The following is a 20030-nucleotide window of genomic DNA, read 5'->3' on the forward strand; positions in this document are numbered from 1 at the left end:
AGGGAAGAGCCAGCGAAGGTGCAGTATCGCGCCAACAAAACATACAACATTCCTCTAGTGTTTTCATTCTTCCTCCCCCACCCCGCCCTACTGTCATGACCCAAGTTCTGCCTTACAAATCCAGTTAGACCAGAGCATGGACACAGGTACACTAAGAGCTCTGGACACACGGCATCCAGGACAGACAAGCCCCTCGAGAACAAGAACAGCAATGGGAGTAGCAATACCACGAGCGTAGTAAGGGAGGTGGGGGGAGTAGGGGAAGCAATCGCAATGATCGGTGTATAACCTCCCCCCCCCATCCACCCCCTGGCTGATGAACAACTTGGTGAAGGGAGACAGCTCATGGTGTAAGATATGAAAATAAAATTAATGATTTATCAAGGGTTCATAAGGGTGGGAGAGGGAAGGAAAAAATGAGGAGCTGATACCAAGGACTCAAGTAGCTGGCCTATACTTATAAAATATCGTTTACTCAACCGTGTTGTAAATCCGATACCACTGGCTAAATTAATGACACCGTCAACAGAATTACCTTATACCCCAGGGGAGTGATTGATAAAGTTCTCTAACATAAAATGATAATGCCATCTGTAACGTGAACCTGAGACATATATAACCCACAAATCTATGAAAATACTTGGGGTTTGCACTGAATTCTAGCTCCACTCTGAGAATACAGTTAGTTCTTATGGACACAGCCCTGCTCGTTGCTCCACAGCACAAAGACATTGCTGAGGATACAGCCAAGTGTGGCAAAGAACACTGACAGTGCCTTTCTCAGACAGAATAATGTCTTCAAACAAGCAGCCACCGACTCTAAGTGCGGAATCAACTCACTCCACATGGAAGCAGCCCGCCATCCTGCATGATGCAAGGATTGTAACTAATAAAATCCAAGCCCAAGGCAGGAGTGGTGTCCACGCTTCAATGAGGACACTCTGTGTGCAGAAGAGCATGATGCCAGGGGAAGCCCAAACCCCACGTGCAGGGTGCACACGTGGATGGAGCCTCCAGCGAATCCCCGGCCAGAGGGGAGAGGCGAGACTAACCCTAGTGCGCACACAGGGCATTGTAAACCCTCGATGGCAGGTGCAGGTCGGTTAAAATGTGGTGTCTGTTGATTTTAAAGTCGTTTCCGTTAAAAAAGAAAAAAGGGAAAGGGAAATGCACGTGGATTGAGCTGCCTCTGGCGAATCCACTCTGCCCACACACCGGGGAATGAGCAGCCCTGCGATCCCGCAGACTGCGTCCTAACTGGACTCCTGCAGGCGACGTTATATGGAACCTTAACCTCTGATCACTTGATCTCCCTTGGGACCCATTTTCAATTTGTTCTTGTTTCTAATATTTGCCGCTTTTGTTTTCATTAAGGTTTTACTTTGTTAAAGTTGGGTTACTATTTTGTGTTGACAGCTTTCTGTACATGGAATCCAGGATACGTAAACTACAGAGGCAGACAGTGACTGAGATGATGGTTTCTTGGGGTGCGGGGGCGGGGGGGAAGGATGGGGAGAAACTGGGGAGCCAATTACAAAGAATACCGGAAAGAGCTCTAAACTGGCTGTGGTGAGTATAGCACAGCTCTTGTTAATATATTTGAATTAGTGAGTTGTAGGATACATGAATTTTACGCCAATGACTTTAGGAAAAAATAAGATGGTAAGAATACACAGTCACTGTACCAAAAAGAACTGTTTGACATTCTACCATTTCAAGAGTTGGCATGTAAGCTAGAACCAATGGTGTTGAAGGAAGAAGTCCCCGTTGCACTGTGGCAGTGACATCATCTGTCAACTTGGGCAAAGGGGTGGGTGGAGTCTAGCCTGTCAATCAGGTCACAGCTTGATGACGGAGATAAACAGCTCTTTGGAGGCCAGACCCATTCTCTCTGCCTTCCCTCTCCTGCTGCTAAGACACCCACAGAGCTGGAGGAGACCCATGGAGACCCATGCCAGCGTTGGTATGCTTTCACTGCCGCTGGATCCACAAGAACTTCCTTCCTGCATTAGGCATATTGAATGTGCTGTGTGAGTCTGAAGAGGAATTCATGGACAAGTATGGGACATATGAGCTAATGTCGGACTTATGGACTTGATCTGGTTTGGGCTGGGATGTTTTCTCAATATACACTTGTTCTTTGATATAAAGCTCTTTCTTATACACACAAGTGTCTCTGGATATGTTTCTCTAGTCAACTGACTGGCAGTGCTCCACGTCTATACTCACTCCCAAGAACAAGGGCCTAACACAATGTCCAAATGATAGAACAGCAGCCTGTCATCACATGCGAATAGATGTGTGCTGACGAGCGCCCATGTTGTAGTAGTGCCCTGATCTGGAGCAGCCGGAGGTTTAGGCCAGACACAGAACAAGGCATGGAACGAGGGCCATTCCTGATGGCAGACGGATCCTGGCTGAAAGCAGAGAATACCAGAAAGATGCTGACCTGTGGTTTACTGACTGTGCCAAGGCATTCAGCTGTGTGGATCCTAACAAAGGATGGATCACCTTGAGGAAATAGGAATTCTAGAACCCTTCATTGTGCTCATGCAGAACGTGTATAAGAATCAAAAGGCAGTCGTGTGAACAGAAAGCGGGAATGGTTTTAACAACAATTTAAAATCAACAGAGGTGTGCGCCAGGGGTTGTATTCTCTCATCAGACTTAGTCTGTATGCCGACCAACTAACCCGAGAAACTTGATTACATGACGGAGAATGTGGCATCAGGATTGGAGGAAGGCGTATAACAAGACAACCTGGCACGTGTGAATGACAAGTGGAAGTGAGGGAGACGGGAAGCCCTTGCTGATGGAGACCAGGGACTGACGCCTTCACAGGGATGACAACTCAGTGGCCCCCAGCACTGCACACAGCATGGTAACTGGAGATGGAAGCGGTCACGGGTCATGTAGTGCTGGGATCCACAACCGATGTGATGGAAGCAGCAATCGAGAGAGTAATGGACGTCGGTTGCAGAAAGCCACTCTAGAGTGTTGAAAATCAGGGACATTCTCTGAGGACCGAGGTGTGCTGAGTCAAGCCAGGGTGAATGCACGCGAAAGTGGGACCCTAAGGAGAAGACAGACGGGAGGGGAAGTGACACGCCTGAACTGTACGCTGGTGAAGCCTAATGAAAGTCCCATGGACTGCCAAAAGACAGCAGAGCCCGAGTGGGCCTTAGAGGCAAGGTGAGACTCTGCCTCACGCACTTTGGACGTGTTGTCAGGAGAGACTTGGCCTTGGAGAAGGCCCTCACACTTGATAAAGGAGGGACAGCCAAAAGAAGGCCCGCAGGAGCTGGATTGACACAGGGGCTGCAGCTATGGGCTTAAGCCTCGGAACAACTGTGAGGATGGCTGAGGGCTGGGAAGAGGGTCACTAGGGGTCAGAACTGACTCACTGGCACCTAATAACGACAACTACAGTAACAGTAGGAGAGCTTACTATCCCACTTTTGATGAAGGATGAAACGAGAAAGAAATTCAACAAAGGAACACAACTAGACAGTCACACACCCAGCCTGACCTCACCAACATACACAGAACCTTCCATTCAAGAGCAGCACAAGACCCACTCTTCCCTTGCCCAGGACTCCCTGCCAGCACAGTCCCGAAGGTAGGCCACAAAGCAACCTCCATACACTGAAATAAATCAACCGATCACAATATTATAAAGCTAGAACACTAAGATTGGGGGGGGGAACAAATGCATGGAATAATACCTGCTTTAAAGCTACTAGTTTATAAAAGAAATAAAAATTAAGAATTCTGTGAAACAAGTAAGAATGAAAACTTATTTCCCAGTACCTTCTGGATACAGAAAAAGTAGTGCGCTCACAGCTATTTATAACAATAAACACACATATAAAACAAACAACCCAAAGCAACACTTTAACCCCAAATTTCCAAATAATTAGAAAAAGAGCAACAAAGCAAACCTTTAGCCACCAGAAGAGAAGAAATAACATAAACTGATGCTGTTGCTGGGTGCCATCAAGGCAAATCTGACTGAGGAGGAAGAGGAGGAGACGAGGCAAGGATCATGAATAAGTGACGGAATGGGCACCATCCCGAAAGAATCAGGTGAAATAACAAGGTTAGCCCAATACTATGAAGAACTATGTTCTAACAAATTCACAAACTTAGAGTAGATGCACACATTTTCAGAAACACACTACCTGCCTACACTAACAGAGACTGAAAAGATCGATACCAACAAGAAAAAAATTATGAAGCCATTAAAAGTCCAACAAAATACAATTCTGAACTGGACAGCTCTACTGGTGAATCTACCAGACATTTCTAGAAGTGCTGACCGTAATTGCACTCCAGACTGCAGGGTAGAAACAAGCGGGAAACGCCTAACCTCATTTTATCAACTGGGCGTAACCTTGATACCCAAACCAGGCAAAGGCATCACCAGAAATGAAGATAGATCAATATTCTTCACAAGTACAGGTGCACATATTCCCAACAAAATCCTAGCAAATAGACTGCAACAAATAACACCCCTACCCCCACGCCTAACAAGGAAAAGCAAATGTTATGAATAAGAAACTAAATGGGTGACTTCACAACAAACCGGCTAAAATGAAAGGTAATTATACAATATTATGAAAAACTATTCAAATTCAAAACCCTAGATGAGACGGACAAATTTCTAGAACCACATTACCCTTCTCAAGTAACGAATCCTGATGTGGAAAACCTTCACAGACTTCCAACACACTAAGAAATAGATCTAGTCATTCAAACACTCCCAACAACAAAAATCCAGGACCAAAGGGTTTTACCGGGGAATCCTACAAAGCATCCAGATTATTCTACAAGATAGAAAAAAACAACAACACACTCTCACATTCATTTTATGAAGCACAGCCCTGACAGCAAAACCAAGCAAAGATATCACCAGAACAGAAAACTATACAAGGGGGCACCTAAAACCAAGACAAAATAAAAAACCGATTTTTTTCATAAAACTGATTTTTTAAAAAGCTATGTATTTATGGATTTTTTGGGGGGTGTTTACAAACGATCTTATCATCTTCAAAGTACTATTACACTGAATACATGTGCCAAATTTTCCATTCCATTCTTGGAAATATTTTTCAAACTCATCAGTTTCGATGACTAACAGCACTTTCCTCATTTTTTTCTCCACTCTAAGTCATCAAAGCTCCGTTCATGTCCCTCTTCATGCGTAGAATCAAAAAAGAAGTCGCAAGGAGCGAAGTCAGGTCAGTAAGGTAAGTGGGATAAGAGAGATACTGTTTATTGCCCCAAACTGGCACACTGAGATGGCTGCGTGAGCAGGTGCATTGCTGTGGAAGCAAAACCAGTGCCCCATCTGCCAAAGCAGGCCTTTTTATCACAGACTGCTACACAATCTTTCCAGAACCACTAAATAGAAAACCTGATGGACAGTTTGACCGGGTGGAAGGAACTCCAAACGCATTACGAGTCGACCTTTTCATCCGTTAGGGAAGGTGACGGACGTCCAGAATGAGGTTTGTCACCCAATTACATGTCACCTATTTTGAAATGAAAAAACACTCATACACTTGAATTTGTCCCACAGGGCTGTCCTTTTAAGCTGTGTTCAACATCACAAGAGTTTCTGCGGCACTGTCCCGGATCAGGAAAAGAAATTTCACAACTGCACACTGGTCCCTTAAATGGGCCATCACAGGGGAAATAAACAGGTTTGAGCAAAACTGCTTTCATGAAAAAATTCACTGTGACAGAGAGAGCCTTCCCAGGAGTCACCACTGGGTGCACTGACTCAGACGAGTTGCTTGATACTTGCCTAGTGGAAAAAACGCATCCTCTGAAAGTTCTGCTGAGTGGAGCTTTTTCCCGGTTTTGTGGGGGTACACCCTTGTACAACACTTTCTTTTATGAACATAAGTCCAAATTCTCAACAAAAATAAGAAAAAAATTCACGATCAAGTTGGATTCATACCAGATATGCAGAGATGGCTCAATATTGGTGTGTCAGTCTGGGTACGTTAGAGAAACAAATCCACAGAAACTCATGTAGAAGAGAGAGTTTTATATAAAGGTTAAGTGCACATCAAGAAAACATCACAACCCAGTGCTGCCCACGCCCACAAGTCCAACATTAACCCATATGTCCGACACCAATCAACAAAGTCCTCCTCCATCTCACAAAACACACACTATGACGCCGACTGCAGGAGGAAAGCCAAACCAGTGACCTGTAAGCATCTCAGCTCTGGCAGGGGTCTCCACACAGCTGCTCCAGCACCCAGGGCTACATCGGGGTAGGTCCCATGCAGCTTCTCCTAGGGGATGTCTTGCAGGAAGTGAGCCTTATCAGGTGAAGCAGGGAATGGCTAAGGCAGCTGCACCCTGGTCTGACCATCACAAAGCAAGACCTGAGAACTCGAAAGGCAGGTGAGGCTCACCGAGCCATTTATGCCTCCACCCTTCAATTAACCCCACTGTGTTTAACAGCCAGGTTGGCACAATAAACTAAATACCTCAATTGGCAAAACAATTCATGTAAACCACCATATAAATAAAAGTTACGATTATATCAATGGATGCAGAAAAGGCACTTGACAAAATCCAATATCCATTTATTATAAAAACATTCCATAAAGCAGGAACAGGAGAGAAATCCTCAACAAAACCCAACAGCCAGCCCTTCCACTCAATGAGGGAAACTGAAAGCATTCCCACAAAGACTGCGAACCAGACGGGTGACGCTTTGCCGCCACTCCCGGTCCAGGAAGTCTCTGAGCGATTAAAGACACCGGAGAGATACCCAAGGCACCCAAATTGCCAGACCAGCAGCGGCAGCAAAACACTAATTGAAAAGTTTGCCATGTGTCTAGATAAACATACAGAAATCAGTGGGATTCTTCTATATTAAGGAAGTTGACTCTGAAAAGGAAATTAAAAGAACATGATTTACAATAACCACCCAAAACATTCAGGAATAAATCTAACCGGAGAAACAAACATACAAAACTCATACAAAGAAAACTATAAGCACTTTAACAAGAAACTAAGAGATTTCCTTGAATAGGAGAATTTCCCCGTTCACAGCTACAAAGATTCAATATAGAAAAAATGTGAATTACCAAAAGCACTCTATCATGAATGAAAACATTGACAACCAACGTTATATGGAAAGGAAAGAAGGCCAATGTTTTAAGCGGGCTTGTTTAGAGAAACAAAAACCAGTGACATACAAGGAGGTTGTGTTAGTCTGGGTACATTAGAGAAACAAAGCCACGGAAACTTATGTACCGGAGAGAGTTTTATATAAAGGTTAAGTGCTCATCAAGAAAACATCCCAACCCAGCACTGCCCAAGCCCAGAAGCCCAACATTAACCCATATGTCCGACAGCAATCTACAACGTCCTCCTCCATCTCACAAAACACACACTAGGACGCCGACTGCAGGAGGAAAGTCAAGTCAGTGAGTGTGTAAGCACCTCAGCACTGGCAGGGGTCTCCACGCGGCTGCTCCAGCACCCAGGGCTGCATCGGGGTAGGTCCATGTGGCTTCTCCTAGGGGTTGTCTTGCAGGAAGTGAGCCTTGCCAGGTTAAGCAGCGACCAGGCTAAGGCAGCTGCACCCTGCTCTGACCATCACAAAGCAAGAGACCCTTCAATTAACCCCACATGCGTTCATCTGCCAGGTTGGCAAAATAAACTAACTAACTCAGAGGCAGCAGGAATAACTCTGCATCACAACATTCTTTTACATCAAGAAGACATCCCAGCTCAGTCCAGCTCAAGGCCACATGTCTGACGCTACCTGGGGCCTTCTTCAGACTCGCACAGGTGCAGGCTGATGATGCAAAGAGGTGAAGTGGGAAGCAGGGAGATCAAAGGCTGGTGGGGGCAGTTACCAGGATCCAGGGCCAGCGGAAAGATGGCAGGGAACTGGCCGTTTGCCAAGACTGCAGCAGACAGAGTCATCCCTGGGGCCAGACACAGAGTCCCAGCTAGCAGGAAGGTGACAGGAAGAGAGGGGACTTCATTCTGATACAACCAATGCCCCCCAGGAGGTGTCATCAGGCTGAGACCCAATTGACAAGTTAGGCTCCACCCTACTAACCCTTACACAGGGGTATCTAGTTGACCTAATCCCTAACCACCACACCCACGAAAACAAAGACCAGCATTTAAAATATGGACTAAGAAAGAGGCCCCTCTTCTCTAATTTCAAAACCTTTTACAGAGAGTAACCAAAACAGCTTGTTATTGGTACGGTAGATATGCAGATTAATGGACCAGAAGAGAGAACAAAGAAATCCAACAAAGCACCTACAGGCACCTGATTTTGATAAAGAACTAAATGGAGCACATTGAATGGGAATGAGACCTCATTTTTAACAAATGGTGCTGGAAAAAAAATTGGATTTAAAAACAAAACCATCTCCACCTGCAAAGGAATGAAATGGGACCCTGGCCTCACACCATGTACAAAAACAAACTCAAGATGGAGTTGAAACAAAGCTCAAGGTCACAGTCATCAAGTTGATTCCCACTCACAGATCCCACGTGACAAGAAGGTACTGCCCTTTGGGCTTCTGCGACTGTAGCTCTTTGTGAGAGTGTCTCAAAGCCTCACCTCACTCCCAGAGCAGCTCGTGGTTTTGAACAGCTGACCTGGAGGTTAGCAGCCCAACGCATAACCACTATGCCAGGAAGGCTCCAGCATGATGGGTTAAAGACCTACGGCATATGTAAACCCTAGGACTGTAAACCTCATCACGAAAAAATAGAAACAAATTCAAAGGTCCAATACAAGGTGATTGGGCTAAGATGAAGCTGCCTGGGGCCCTGCTTCCCTGCACTTCCCTGGAGGTCAGCAGCTGCCCCATGGAATGAAAAGACAGAGAAACAATGCCCAGAATGCCTGACTGCCAGACATAACCACTCAGCATGCCTGCCACAGGGGATGAATTACACCCTGGGCCATCAACCTTGCTGCTGCACCATGGACCTCCCTCTGCCCCCTTCCTTTAAAAGCCCCAGGCTCCGGGCAAAGCCAGAGATTCCCCTGGACTACTTGCTAGACCACAGCACCCAGGAGCTCCCCCTAATAAAGCCAAATTTGTTTCTGCTCTCCCTTTCTCCTGTCAGTTATCTTTGTCTCCCCGTGCCTCAGTTTACCCCTGACTCATCCTGTGCCTCTGCTCTTTTTTACCCTTTGAGCTGAAGTCTCAGGGAGGAGTCGGGGGCATGGCTCCCTGCTATCTTGGCCCTGCTTCTCTGGGACTTAGCCCACACCTCCTCTCCTCTCAAGTCTCTGGAACCTGCATGGACAGGTGGTTTCTGGTCAGTATCTGTGGGTGTGTTCGTTGTGTCTCCTTGGCCTTTCTGGACACTGAGAACCAGCAAACTCACTAAGAGGAGCTGGAAATGACTGCCTTTCCCCGAAAGGGGTGCAAAGACAAGGACGGTTTCTCGTGTCCACCTTGTCCCATGTGGCCCCCAGCCATTTGTCTGTGTCCACTTTCTAAACTTTCTGCCGATCACAGGACTCCTGTCCCTGGGCCTGGCAGTCCCCGAGCCTTCAGACTGCACTGAAGTGCCAAAGTGATCGGTGTGCCTGCTTCTACTTGTTTGTGTGCTTTGGGGCTGCAGCTCTGCAGCGCCTTCTCTATCATTTTCTAAGTGCCCCTCTTCTCACCCTGAACAAAGGCCTCTGACCAACCTCCATTTTACCAACTATAAAGCCAGTCCCCGGCCCCCCACTCCTCGGTTCCCTGTTGCGTCTCATTGATCCAAGGTCCCTGTCTGCTAGACAAAACCGGAGGCCTGTGCCAGGGAACCTTCCCCTCCCAGAGAGTCCAGGACTCTTCTCTGGGTCCCCAACTCTGATGGGGACACTCTCAGAGTTACTGGACCACTTTCTGCCTGATGGGTGTGAACAGGACCAGGGGCCACCCTTCTCCTCTGTGCAGTTTGAGACACCATAGGAGTCCTGTATCCTAGCCCCTAAGGATAGTCCTTGGGGTGCCGAGAGGTGAAACACGGAGGTGCAGAACGGAGATAGAATTTGGCCAGGAAGGTGAAGTTGAGAGAGACTTTATTGAGGCAGGGAAAGAAGTCCTGGGAGGGGAGGGAGAGCAGAGAAAAAGGACAGGAGCATCTGATGCTCCCAGGTGGGTTCAGAGACCAAAGAGTTAGGTCAGGCGCCCATGGGTGGGGCCCTGGGATGTTTGTAGGATTTGGGTCAAGGGAATATGCAAACAATGAAGTGGAGAGCTGCTGATGCCTGTGCAGATAAGGAGAAGGGAGGCTTCCTGGTGCTGCAGCTGCAGAATTGGAGTCTTTCACAGACCAGCTTGTTGGAATATGGGGGGCGAGGCTGCACAGCCCAGCTCTGGCCTTGAGAGGCTGGGGAGTGGCTGAGAGATAGCTGCCCAGACAGAGAGCTCCTTGGAATGCTGGAGGCAGGGACTGCAATGTCCAGCAGATCACCTGCCTCTCTGGGTAGCTGGGGGAAGGAGCTGCAAGGTCCGGACCCAGCCCAAACAGTGACTACTGGCCAACCTTACTGAATCGGGTTTGGCTCCCCGATCGCCACCCAAAGCACCTGGTCTTGTTCTGTAATTTTTTGGCCTCAATACAGATTAGACAATGGTCGCATTAGCCCAAAAATGGTACTTCTGCTTCTAAAGTCCCCCGCGACCTTGACAGTGTTTGGGAGCAAACTCACAGTGGGCTGATGTCCCTTATGTCCATGTCTTTTCTTTCTTCGCTCCTGTGCCTCTCTACTACCTGTCACCTGCTCAAGTTCTCTTAATCAGACACTTAATCAGGCCCCCGACAAACCTCCTGACTCCTTGTCTGTGCCCCCTGGAAGGCCTCCTCCATATTCTGGGTGCCCCTCACCATCACCTTCCTCAGCTACACCCTCAATCCGCAAAGGCTGAATTGACTGCACCCCCAATACCTGTCCCCTCCTGTAGCTGGACCCAAGGGACTCCCTGGAGTCGCTCTCTCTTCCCCATTTCCTGGCTCTCTCTCTACTCAGCTTCCTCTGAGGCACTAAGGTAAACAGTATGGTGCATTCTTACACAAATGTGAACAGAAATACCATGTGAGCCTGCAATCTCTCTACTTGGTATATACCAGTAAGTGTGTATATATATATGTGTGTGTATATATATATATTTATATTGATGTGCACACACCATGTTTATCACAGCAGTTTCTATGATTGCAACAAGATGGGGTCACCCAAAAAGGCTACCTGTTTAGGAAGGGATAAATCTGGGGCATGCACATAATGAAATAGTATACACCTCTTGAAAACAACACTGAACTGTCAAATGCCTCATCACAGGGACACATTTGGAAGACATGATGCTTAATAAATTTAGTCAGCACCAAAAAGATACTACATGACACCATTAGCATAATGGATAAGAAGTGTGCACAGTGGACACTCAAAGCCCATCTGTAGACGATTGGACTTCGCCTCACTCAAGGGTCACAAGGAAGGGAAGAGCCAGCCAAGGTGCAGTATCGCGCCGACAAAACATACAACATTCCTCTAGTGTTTTCATTCTTCCTCCCTGCCACCCACCAGCCCTACTGTCATGACCCAAGTTCTGCCTTACAAATCCAGTTAGACCAGAGCATGGACACAGGTACACTAAGAGCTCTGGACACACGGCATCCAGGACAGACAAGCCCGTTGAGAACAAGAACAGCAATGGGAGTAACAATACCACGAGGGTAACAGGGGAGGTGGGGGGAGTAGGGGAAGCAATCGCAATGATCGGTGTATAACCCTCACCCCACCCTAGGCTGATGAACAACTTGGTGAAGGGAGGCAGCTGATGGTGTATGATATGAAAATAAAAAAATAATTCATCAAGGGTTCATAAGGGTGGGAGAGGGAAGGAAATAATGAGGAGCTGATACCAAGGGCTCAAGTAGAAAGAAAATGTTTTTAAAAGGATGATGGCAACATACATACAAATGTGCTTGATAATAATGGATGGATAGCTTGTCTTAAGAGCTGTTAAGAGGACCCAATAAAGTGATTTTTAAAATTATAATAAAATAAAGGAAAAGAAAACTGAAAAATAGTTTTCACACCAAAAGAAACAGATTTGGAAGGGTTTGAAGCAACATGGAAGTCTGGGGGAGTGGGGGAGGGGAGAGGTCAGGAGGAAAAGACGTAGAGAAAGCAAAGCCATCCTGATCAAGTGGCTAGTTGAACCTTTAACAGAACAACCAGTACAATCACCCCAGCAATGAACATGAAAGTAACTGCATGCTAGCAGGTGATGCAGATAACTGATTTTGGCCTTCAATAAAATCCAATCCCTTTTCCTGGTTAGAAAATGTTTTTCAACAAAATAGGAACAGCAAACTTCAAACTCCTATTTGTATATTAAAGAGGACTCTGAAAAGGAAATTGAAAGCACAGGGTCACTTATAATTTAACTACCCCTCCAAAAAATAAAATACTTGGGAATAAATCTAACAAGATTTGTTACGAAAGAGTTGCACAAACGATAAAGCATTTCTATAAGAAACCAAAAGAGGCACACACAATGAAAGAATGTCCCATGCTCATGAACAGGGAGATGTAATATAGTAAAAATGTCAAGATTACCCAAAGGACTCTCTAAACCCTATACAATTCTGATCCACGTCCCAGCACACTTCTCAAAGAAATAGGAAAACTAATCACCAGTTTAATCTGGAATGGAAAGAAATCTAGGGTAAACAGGACGCTATTAAAAAATAAAAACAAAGTAGGAGCCCTTTCACTCCCGAGTTTAAAAATTATTATATAGCTACGGTAATCAAAACAGCTTGGTATTGTGTGACAATAGATTGTAGAGCAATGGATGAGAATAGAGAATCTAGACATACAACCAAGCACCTGCAGACACCTCCTTACAGGGACACTCTTAGAAAAGTTTTAAAACAAACAAAATTCTGGAGAAGCTGCGGGTGGGACGGCAGAATTGTAGAACTCCTAAGGAAAACACATGGAGTGTCCCTAAACAAACACAAACGTCTTCCGACCCTGCGGCTTCTGTACTTCATGACACCCTAAAGAAACAGAGAGCACAGCACAGACATACGCACACCATGTTCACCGCAATGAATAAACAAACTGGGACATCCACACACACACTAGAACCCTGTGCCTCCTTACAGCACAATGACGAGTCTGTCCAACACTGTGCGATCAGGGCATCTGCTCAGCAAAGGGCGTCGGTCCCATAAACACTTCATGATACCATTATGACAAAGGAAAAACACAGCGTTCACACCAAAGGAAGGTACTTTAAAATCGATGACTAGGCTCGGGGCGGCAGGGGTGGAGTTAGGATGGGTGTGAAAAGGGGGAAGAATGCACTGTATGGGGGGCAGGGGGGAGGTGATGCTGTACCTGCTTTGACACAGTGGGTTGTGTAACCACACAGGGTAGGTTGTCTTTGTGTGTTACACTTCACGAATAAAGGGCACTGTTCACAACAAGTAAGCGAGAGAAGGGCCCGAGCCTTAAGAAACCCTCCTCCTTCTTCTTCACAGCCGTTATACACAGACACTGCTCTGAGCGGTTAGAAAAGAGAGAAGGCAGACTTGAAACTTAAATTCATTGCGATACACCGTCTAATTTAAAACAACAAGAAAACTTCAACACCTCAACAAGAAGACCAAGTCTGAGGGCCGGGACAAGAGCTTCCTAACTCCTGCTCTTAAAATGGGCAGGGGACTTGCACAGGCAGCAAACATCTGAAAGACTGCCGACCACCACCATCAGGAGCGCGAGGGTGGAGCTGTGCAAGCTGATTTACTTGCTGTAGCGAGATGAAATGAGACGAACTCACCCATCTCCCGACTGTGCTGAGCTTCAGCATGGCTTCTGACTCCCACTGGAGTCTCTTTAGCTTCTGTCTTCACTTGCTGCATTCATTGGTTGAGGCAAATATTTCCTGAGTTTCCAGGTAACTCTGAGACTCACCCTTGTCACATAATAATTCTTGTTATCCGGTTAGACAAGAGGCATCCTAGACTGGCCAAAGGCTGAAAGAATGGTATTGTTGTCTGTTTGCTCACGATCAACATGCTCCCCATGCCGTGATTATCCTAAAACCTGGCAAAATACCTGCGGATGACTTGCCCAAGTAACAAATGTATAAGCTCTGTATTCTGAACATAAGGGGGATGTCAGCAAAGCAGAGTGTGTTGCTGTCAGCCTCTCCGCTGTTGACCCCTCTAATAAACTGCTTTTTCTAACCTGGACTCAGTGAAATGGCTCTGCGACTGCAAGGCACCAAACCTTTTGAGAGGTAACAAAAATTCAGTCTCGTTCCATGGAGCCAATCCTGACACACGGTGACCCTGTAGGCAGGGTAGAACTGCTTACGGGTGTAGAAAGCCTTGTCTTATGCCCGTTTTGAAGTGCTGACCTGAGGTTAGCAGCCCAATGCTTAGTCCACGTCGCCACCAGGCACCATGAAGGCAAAGTTTGAAACTGCAGAAAATGACAAACGCTGGAGGGGCTGCCAAGCTGGAGCCCTTGCGCCCTGCTTGTGGGACTGTACTGAGAAGACCGGCCTGGCCCCCAGGACCTGGTGGTTCCTGTGGGCCCATCCCCATGATGCCTCCTTGGGTGAACTGACAGCCGCGACGGAGGAAGAGTGCCCCAAGCCAGATTTCTGTAATTTGGACTGCGCATCCACTTGACGAACAACCGCTGGGGACGAGAACAAACGCCTGTGGGAGCCCTGGACCCGGTGGCCGCTGCAGGACACTGGGACGCTGGTGGAGGGCAACAGCCAGGTGCCTTCACTCACACTGCAGGGAAACCAGGCCCGTGAGCAGCACACTAATAAAACCAGGCTGCGGAAGAACCCTGAACTGCCTGGAATAAAGCCGGTGCCCGCAGGGGTCGCAGGCCAATGTGTGCTGAGCAAGCACGCCAATCGGCTGTGGGCTCGCGTGAGGCGTGGTACACTGCTGCACTTTACAGTAAACCTGAGTTTTCCAGGAAAAACAAAACAAGAGTGTACAAAAGGTCGATTTATTTACCTCTTTATGGTAGGATTCGCGTGCCCTTTAAAGGCCTGCCATCCAAGTACAAATTCTTGTTTACAAAGTATTTACAATTTGTCTCATTCATTCGAATTTTGAAACACAACAGCGTTCTGGTTACAGGAGGTAACATCACAATGAAGACTGCAGAGGAAACCTCTGCCTGCCAGGCCCACACCTGAACAAGTGGGGTCCCCACCTGTACTGTCCAAATGGCTCTCCCAACAAGTAATGGCCAATGAGAGCTGAGCCCGGCAGTGGTTTCTGGCTGCTGTTTGTTTTATAGTCTATGCCTTTGAATCGTTACGTGTGGTTTTAGTATGGATCCTGATTAGCAAGTAAAGCAATATGTGGCTACCAAGAGTGGTCTGGGAGCCTGGACAAGAACTTCCTAAACTACACTTACTACCATTCTTAGACGTGGACAATGTAACCAACCTGCAGAGGGAGCCAGAAGGGAGACTTTTTTCTTCTTCATTTTTTTACTATCTTGAATGCTACTCAGGTCAGTGTCAACATCTAAATGTTAACAAATCAAGTACAAATACTTTCTGTTGCTTACTTTGCACTGGGGAACACATTGCAGGCAGGACAGTCTGTCTGCGCACACGAACAAGAAAAAGGCAGGGCTCTCCCACTGCCGGTCATCAGAACCCCAGCTGTGTCCTCTTGTTTCTCCCTAGGGCGCCAGGCCACCAGGGCTTTTACATTCTAAAGTAGTGCTGTCATGTGAGAGACCACGGATCAACATGCAGGACAGAGAAAGGGATGGGGTGAGGGTGGAAGTAGCTGGGCGAGGGGTGGCTGTGTACTCAGCTCTGCCTGTGAAGAAGAGCAGTGGGCAGTCCTGGCCCTGTGGGACGCTCAGAGCGTCCTCGGGGCCGGCCCCGTCACACTGGCCACAAAGATTGAGTTTGCCATGAGGGAAGGGGCTCTACTAAATCAGTCTTGGTATTTTCAGTCTTCTAAACTGTTAAGTCCTTTTTTCAACACTCAATTTTTATAAATTCTCATCAGGAACTAAACAGTCCCACCCCCGCCCCCAAATGTGGTCTCGTTGGCTGTGGCTCGGCTGATGTCTGCAGACTGATACCTGCCTTCATGTTCCTGCAAGTGCCAAGACAGGGAGGGCACACCTTTCCAAACAACATAGAAACACGTTTTCAGAGCAGACTCAGTGCACAGCCACCTCATGTTACCCCACTTCTTGGACCAGACCAGCTGCCACAGCCACATCAGTCCACAGCAGGTGGACACTCATACTTCACTTCTGGTTTTGGTGAAAAACTTTTAAGGTGAGAAGACACCACTTGTCAATCAACATCCTTAAACTTGTATCTGAGGTCTTACAGTAAACAAGTAGAACGCAGTAGACCCTGGGCTCCCTCCCCAACAGGGCACACCTCCCCACCCTGCCAGGCACAGCAGAAGCCCAGAGGGAGCCAGACTGCTTGACTCGAAGAGACCAGTGTTTTTATCTGTCATTGTGCTGTTTGCCACATGTCTACGAGAAGGGCACACTGCACCCATCTCTGGGTTAATACTTCCAGGTTCTCCAGACAAGGCCCAGGCTAGGGCAGTGGGGGTGAGGATGGGGGGGTGTCTGTGACAACTCGCCCCCACTTCAGCTGACACCGCCCCCGTCCACTACTCAGCTAGCAGCGTAACAGGGCAGCATGGTGACACTCAGGTGGTACCGTGGGTCTTACATTTGTCAAGATATGCATGTCTCAAAGGCCGTGGAGGGGAATCAGCCCAGTCCACACCAGGGCAGGGGCAGCAGCAGCATGAAGATGCATGGGGCTTCCAGTGCAGGTCCCCGTGTGTGACCACACCACAGGTGGGGTGGGCTACACTGGCTCCTCTGGAATGAGACTCAAGCACAGCTGGGGGCATATCATGACTGTGCTCCCAGACACGCCCCGTCACTAGGAACACACGTCACATCTGTCAGGGCAGGAAGAGAATGTGCTGCCCGGACCTGCGGAGAGCCACGCGCTGCACGCTCCACAGGGCTGCAGCACGGGCAAGCACCACTTGATGGAGGAGACAGAAACTGAAGGCTTCATAGAAGATGCCACTGTCACCCATGCTGTCAGTCACACAATGCGGAGCAGGGGCATCGGATGGGCTTGTTCTTGAGTGCGGGAGCACTGTAACAGAAGGGCCATGCACCCTGACTTGAGGACAGCCGTCCCAGTGCGGGGCACCTTATGCGACATTGTCCGAGGTTCAGACTGGTGGGACGGTTTTTGAGCAGCGGCAGACGTGTGTGCAGGATGGTGAGGCATCCGGGTCATCTGCTTCCAGCCCACTCACTGGCACGGAGGCTTGGTGGGGGTCTTCAGCCTCACAGCGGGCACTCGCATCTGTAGTTTGGGCTGCGGACTTGGGCTCTCAGAGCTGGCCGGGCCCTGGGCTGGGTTGGGGACCCCAGGGTTTTGAAGCTGGGTGGACGCCGGGCTCACCACTTGCTGCTGGATAAGCTTTTGTTGCACCACCTGGGCTGTGGCGGTCACCGTGGGGATCATCTGGACCTGCTGGCCGGCTGTAGTTGCCTGTGTGAGCGTAACTGTCTGTGGAGAGGCCTGCAGGGACCATCGGAGAAAACACACAAGCTAGAACCCTGGACACAGCAACGCCCCTCCCCACCGCCCCCAGCACCCTCCAGAGCATTAGAAAGACACAGCCTTGGGAAGAGTCCCCGTTCACAAGAACCCAGCCTGCCACTGTTCTTTGATCTTACAGTGCTGTGTGTGTGTGTGTACACAAATAGACAGACCAAAGGCCCATTCACAGTCTTCTGGAAAGACTCCCTGTGCACAAGAACCCAGCCTGCCACTGTTCTCTTTGCTCTTATAATGCTCTGTGTGTGTGTGTGTGTGTGTGTGTGTGTGTGTATACACAAACAGACCAAAGGCCCATTCACACAGTCTTCTGGAAAGAGTCCCCAGCCTGCCCAGACTCACCTGCTGGGACGCTGTGGCGACCTGTGGGATGCTGGCCACAGCTGTTTGCTGCTGGACCACTTGGGGGAGTTTTGCAACCTTTGACGAGAGAGAAACCCACATGTAGCACATGAGTATGTGCAGAGACAATGAGCTCCCTTCTCCCCATCTCAATTTTGTATGCAGAAAAACCACCGGAGATGACAACGCAACGCAAATGGCCTCAATGGAGCAGAGGCAGTGCCTGTGGGACCCTGGCTGTGTGAGGTCTTGGTGGTGTGAGACCTGTTTCGTAGAATTCAGAGGAGAGACCATGAGATAGAAAATGTAAATGATATTAGGAGACTTGAGGGTGGGTGAGGAGTCGCTTCCAGAGACCCTGCCATCCACAGTCCTTTCTTTATGTGACACACCTTTGGGCCTGTGGCTCTCATCCCAGTTGAGAGGAGTTTCTGCTGCACTATTGGACAGGGATAAAGTGGGATTAACTAGTAGAGGGTGTGACTTAAGTCACCACCGTCTGTTTTCTCTCCTTCATTGAAGCCATTCCTGTGTAACAGCCATGCTGGCACCACGGAAGAACAGCCAGCAGTGGAGCATGTTCTAGATCTGTCCGAAGTGGCAGAGGCTGAGATCACAGGCCCCAGAGGCTGAGGCATGGAGCTCATGAGACAGAACGAAGTAAAAGCTTGAAGACCATGAGACTGTGAGGCAGAGCAGTAGCTGGGCTTCATGGCCCCTGTGGGCCACGTGATGAAGAGGCTGAGGACCGTAAAGAGAGCTAGCTGCTGGCCAAGGAGAGGTGCTGCTGTGAACTACCAACTCCCCTTACAGTTCCTTGATCCTGACTTGTGGTCACATGCTAACCTCCCCAATACACCCCTTAGCTGTGAGTCTGTCTGTGAATCCTGTATGGCCACAGCCTGCAGGGACCCAGCGTGCTACAGGAGGGACGGTTGGTGTCAGAATCAGACAGACAGATGGAGGGGAGGCAACGTCTGATCCCTGTGCCTTGGGGCAGCAGGGAAGCCAGAGGAGGTCAGCGACAGCCCCTCAGCACCTTTCTCACAGTGAAGGACACAGGCTGAGGCACCGTCCTCATGGAAGACAAGCGGTGAGAGATGGACGGGAGAGCCCACAGCTCAGCACTTGACTTGTCAGAGAGGAGGCCGCAGAAAGACAGGAAGAGCAGCTCGGAGGGAGCAAGGAGAGACGGGTTTCCTCTGCAGCATGGGGACAATCCACGACCAACACGGGAAGCTAGAACACGGGGCATGGTGTAGTAAGAGCAGAGACCCCTGGCTAGAGCGCAGAGACAGGCAGAACACCTTTTGTGAATCCCAGTGAAGAGGCGTTTTCAAACACAGAGGGAGACTCCAGAGGCTGAGTGCCCTGGTGGGAAGGCGAGGGCCCCATGCGGACAGCAGCAACCTTTACTGTCAGGAGCAGAGGCTGCGCCGTGTGAACAGGAAGACCCCGCTCAGAGAGGCGTGAGGCGAGGGCCTGGATGGATGCCTTGAGAAGCTGTTGAGCATTGGGATCCCAGGGCGAACATGAAGGAGCAGAGAGAGGGGATTTGAGAAAAGAAAAAAGAAAGAGCTCAAAAGGAAGTAAGGCAGGAGAGGAGAAATAAGAAAACAGGTAGACAAACAGCCCAAGTGGGGCCGAAAGGCCAACGGCCCCGGAACTCAGAACACAGGGGCAGACAGACTGGACAAGCAGCAGGGGCATGGGGGAGGCCTATACAAGCCTGGGGCAGAGCCACTGCAGGAGTTGGGGGAGAACGACCAAGTGAAACAGGGGGAGGAGGCTGCGGAAGGGGGAGACAGACGTGCACATGGAAGGGGAGAGAATGGCGTGGGTGCCCGTGAGGGAAGCAGTGGCGTGTGCATGAGAGAGGTAAGGGTTTGCGGGGGGAGGGGATGTGAGAGAGGGAACAGGGAATGGAGTGCATATGTGCCTTCGGAGGAGGCACTGATGTGAGTGTACGTGTGCAAGGAGCAAGCAGGACTAGCATGC

General features: G+C 48.7%; 1 protein-coding gene across 5 annotated transcripts in view; it reads right to left on the reverse strand.

Moving 5' to 3' along the window:
• Positions 1 to 15036: 15036 nt before the first annotated feature.
• The window catches only part of EP400 (E1A binding protein p400), an 82068-nt gene continuing 77074 nt past the window's right edge, over positions 15037 to 20030 (reverse strand). For all 5 annotated transcript variants that reach the window (XM_075534771.1, XM_075534772.1, XM_075534770.1 and 2 more), the window contains 2 exons: positions 18033 to 18110; positions 15037 to 17651 (listed from right to left, as the gene is read on the reverse strand). In XM_075534771.1, the coding sequence (XP_075390886.1) occupies positions 17379 to 17651; positions 18033 to 18110 (351 nt within the window). In that variant the 3' untranslated portion in view covers positions 15037 to 17378. The remainder of the gene's footprint in view (positions 17652 to 18032; positions 18111 to 20030) is intronic.

The sequence above is a fragment of the Tenrec ecaudatus genome, chromosome 16 (assembly GCF_050624435.1).
Source record: "Tenrec ecaudatus isolate mTenEca1 chromosome 16, mTenEca1.hap1, whole genome shotgun sequence".
Classification (NCBI taxonomy): domain Eukaryota; kingdom Metazoa; phylum Chordata; class Mammalia; order Afrosoricida; family Tenrecidae; genus Tenrec; species Tenrec ecaudatus.